This window comes from Lepidothrix coronata, unplaced genomic scaffold (assembly GCF_001604755.1).
Source record: "Lepidothrix coronata isolate B3197 unplaced genomic scaffold, Lepidothrix_coronata-1.0 Scaffold30, whole genome shotgun sequence".
Lineage (NCBI taxonomy): Eukaryota > Metazoa > Chordata > Aves > Passeriformes > Pipridae > Lepidothrix > Lepidothrix coronata.
This window is the reverse complement of record NW_016690210.1, coordinates 401,664-403,883: the sequence shown is the minus strand read 5'-3', so window position 1 is coordinate 403,883 and position 2,220 is coordinate 401,664. Positions and strand designations below refer to the sequence as shown.

The 2,220-nt window shown below is 43.7% G+C and overlaps 1 protein-coding gene across 1 annotated transcript in view; it reads left to right on the top strand.

Annotated features, from left to right (window-relative positions):
• The window catches only part of ETS2 (ETS proto-oncogene 2, transcription factor), a 15,078-nt gene extending 13,139 nt beyond the window's left edge, over positions 1-1,939 (top strand). The window contains exon 10 of the mRNA XM_017811003.1: positions 270-1,939. Within this exon, the coding sequence (XP_017666492.1) occupies positions 270-485 (216 nt within the window). The 3' untranslated portion in view covers positions 486-1,939. The remainder of the gene's footprint in view (positions 1-269) is intronic.
• Positions 1,940-2,220: the final 281 nt, after the last annotated feature.

Below are 2,220 nucleotides of genomic sequence, written 5' to 3'. Positions count from 1 at the left end.
GGGGTTGGACATCAGTTCTTCTCCTGAAGTTGCAGCTGGCAATTGTCTCGGAGCACATTCTGTTGTGGGGTTGGACATCAGTTCTTCTCCTGAAGTTGCAGCTGACAATTGTCTCGGAGCACATTCTGTTGTGGGGTTGGTCACCAATCCCTACCCGAGGCCGGGACACCCAAAGCAAACGAAACGCTCTGAGGAAACGACCTTAATACCTGCGTTTATCAGAAAACCCCGACTCTAATAAACCCTTTTTTTTTTGGCTTTCCTTTCAGGTGGCCCGGCGGTGGGGGAGGAGGAAAAACAAGCCCAAGATGAACTACGAGAAGCTGAGCCGGGGCCTGCGCTACTACTACGACAAGAACATCATCCACAAGACGTCGGGGAAGCGCTACGTGTACCGCTTCGTCTGCGACCTCCACAACCTGCTGGGCTACACGGCCGAGGAGCTCCACGCCATGCTGGGCGTCCAGCCCGACACCGAGGACTGAGCCCCCCCGCCCCGGGGAGAGAGGGGGGGAAGACCACCTGGTGTGGGGACTCCGTGTGGGAAGGGAGCCTGTTCTCCCGCCTGTGCTCCGGCCCGGACGCCGCTCTTGGGGGAATCGGGACCTTGGCGGGTGCGAGAGCCGGAGGGAGGTCTTGGGCCTCTGGGTGTTGTCGGTCGGCGCAGCCCCCTGGATCTGTGGCGGGGACACGGAAAACGCTCCAGGACGCTCCGGGAGGCGGTGTTCCCGCCGCGCAAAAGGCGTTTTTGGCTACTTTTAACGCCGCCCCGTAAATAAAGGGGTGGCTTTAAAACCAAAGGTTGGGGTGTGAGAGAGCAGCCATGCAGCAGAAGTGTTGCTCAGATGTTTTTTAAGGCGCCGTCACCGCTTACGTCTTGCGTCGTGCATCTTTATCGCGTAAAGATTATCGTTGCATCCTTATTTAAAAACGAAAAGCTAATTTATTTGAAAACGAGCAGCGAGGAGACCGATAGTTTTAAAGCACGTTTTATTATTATTATTATTATTATTGTTATTACTGCTCCAGGAATGTGCTGCACAGGTACATAAGCACTCCCGTGTCCAAAACCAGATGTAGCAACTGTTAACAACAACAAAAAAAAAAAACAAACAACAAAACCAACAAAAAAAACAACCCACCCTTTAACAGAAAGGGAAGGAAAATCATACCATTTCAATATTGAGTTTATATATATATATTCTGTGATTCCTTTGGAAACTCTAATGTTCCTATTTAACAGATACTGTATAGTGTAAATTAAACTAATTGTATGTGTGGTTTTGAAATAGGACGAATGTAAACTTATCAGATGTGGGGGATTTTTTCCTGTTTGTCTAGGATATACAACCTTCTGCAAATATTTAATTGGCCTGAGAGACAACAGAAGTGCTCAGTATGCATGAATATTGGGGGGGGGAGGGAGGGCTGGCTCAGAGTTTTGCCAAAGCTGGCAATTCTTTGTGCACTTTGGCATTTTTACAGGAAACTAATGTTGTATTCTGGGACATAAAAGGGCCTGTTTGTGGTTTCTTCTATAACTGAAAGTGAAAATATGAATATGGATAAAATTACCTTTTTTTTTCTTTGTAAATGGCATATGTTTTTTCAACTTCTATGCATGTACTTTTAAACAAAAAAAAAAAAATTTATATACGAGCCTTATTTTTTCAGTTCACTTGTCTCTTCTTCCTGCAGTTTATTCTGTATGATTAAAATATGAATTCTATTTTTGGAAATAACTGTGACTCCTTTTCAAAGATCAGGAGGGTTTTATGTAGCAGCTATTTTTACTGCAAAAAAAAAATAAGGAAAAAAATCACTGGAAAAACGTACTTTGTAAGAAAGCTTTATTTTTTATCTGAGCTTGATGTACATTTAAATGTGTTGTACAGTGTGAGAGGTTTAAAAATATGAGTCTTCATTAAAACCTCTTGAAAAGAAAATGGTGTGTGTGCTTTTCCATTTGAAAAGTTTCAGGGGAGTTCCTTTCTTTATTTTTTTGTTGGTTCAACCCTTGTTCACCTAAAACCTCTGCAGGATGAAAAAAATAACCCAAAAAACCCCAAACCAGTCAGGATTTAAGGTTGATGGAGAAAATACTGCAAGAGTGAATAGGCTGGTGGGCTTGAGCCAAGCTAAATGTGTGCAACCACTCTGTGTTTAGATATAAATTCAAGTTAACACCTTTGTGTTGTGCCTCTGAAGGAAAAATATCAG